General features: G+C 56.3%; 1 protein-coding gene across 1 annotated transcript in view; it reads left to right on the top strand.

Moving 5' to 3' along the window:
* Positions 1-160: 160 nt before the first annotated feature.
* EMH_0080860 (uncharacterized protein) overlaps positions 161-465 on the top strand; it is a gene marked incomplete at both ends in the record, with an annotated part of 981 nt that continues 676 nt past the window's right edge. The window contains one exon of the mRNA XM_013500310.1: positions 161-465. Coding sequence (XP_013355764.1) covers positions 161-465 — 305 coding nt within the window.

The following is a 465-nucleotide window of genomic DNA, read 5'->3' as shown; positions in this document are numbered from 1 at the left end:
TATCAGCTCATTGCAGCAGACAAGGTACTGCATGCACTTCTATCGAACCCTGGGGGCCCCCTCTCCCCAGCAACAAAACCCCAAACCCTTTTCTCTTCTGCTGCTGAGGGGCCCCTCTGTCATCTCTGTGACGATCAGCTGCATGCAAAAGCAGCAGCAGATGTCTCCGCCCTCAGAGCTCATCTTCTTGCTGCGCATGCAGATACAGATCCTGCTGCTGCTGCTGCTGCTGCTGCTCCTGCAGCAGCAGCAGCAGCAACTGGAGCCGCAGAGAAAGCAGCAGTACCAGCAGCTCCATCAGCAGCTACACAAACAAACAATGAACCATCAAACGCAACGTCAGCAGCAGCAGCAGCAGCAGCAGCAGCAACTCCTTCTGCTGCAGCAGCAGCAGCAGCAACACCTCCAGCAGCAGCAGCAGCAGCAGCAGCAGCAGCAGCAGAAGGGGAAAAAGAAGCAGCAGAA

The sequence above is a fragment of the Eimeria mitis genome, genomic scaffold (assembly GCF_000499745.2).
Source record: "Eimeria mitis Houghton genomic scaffold, Emh_scaff5259, whole genome shotgun sequence".
NCBI classification, from domain to species: Eukaryota; Apicomplexa; class Conoidasida; order Eucoccidiorida; family Eimeriidae; genus Eimeria; species Eimeria mitis.
This window is presented reverse-complemented; position numbering and strand designations above follow the sequence as displayed.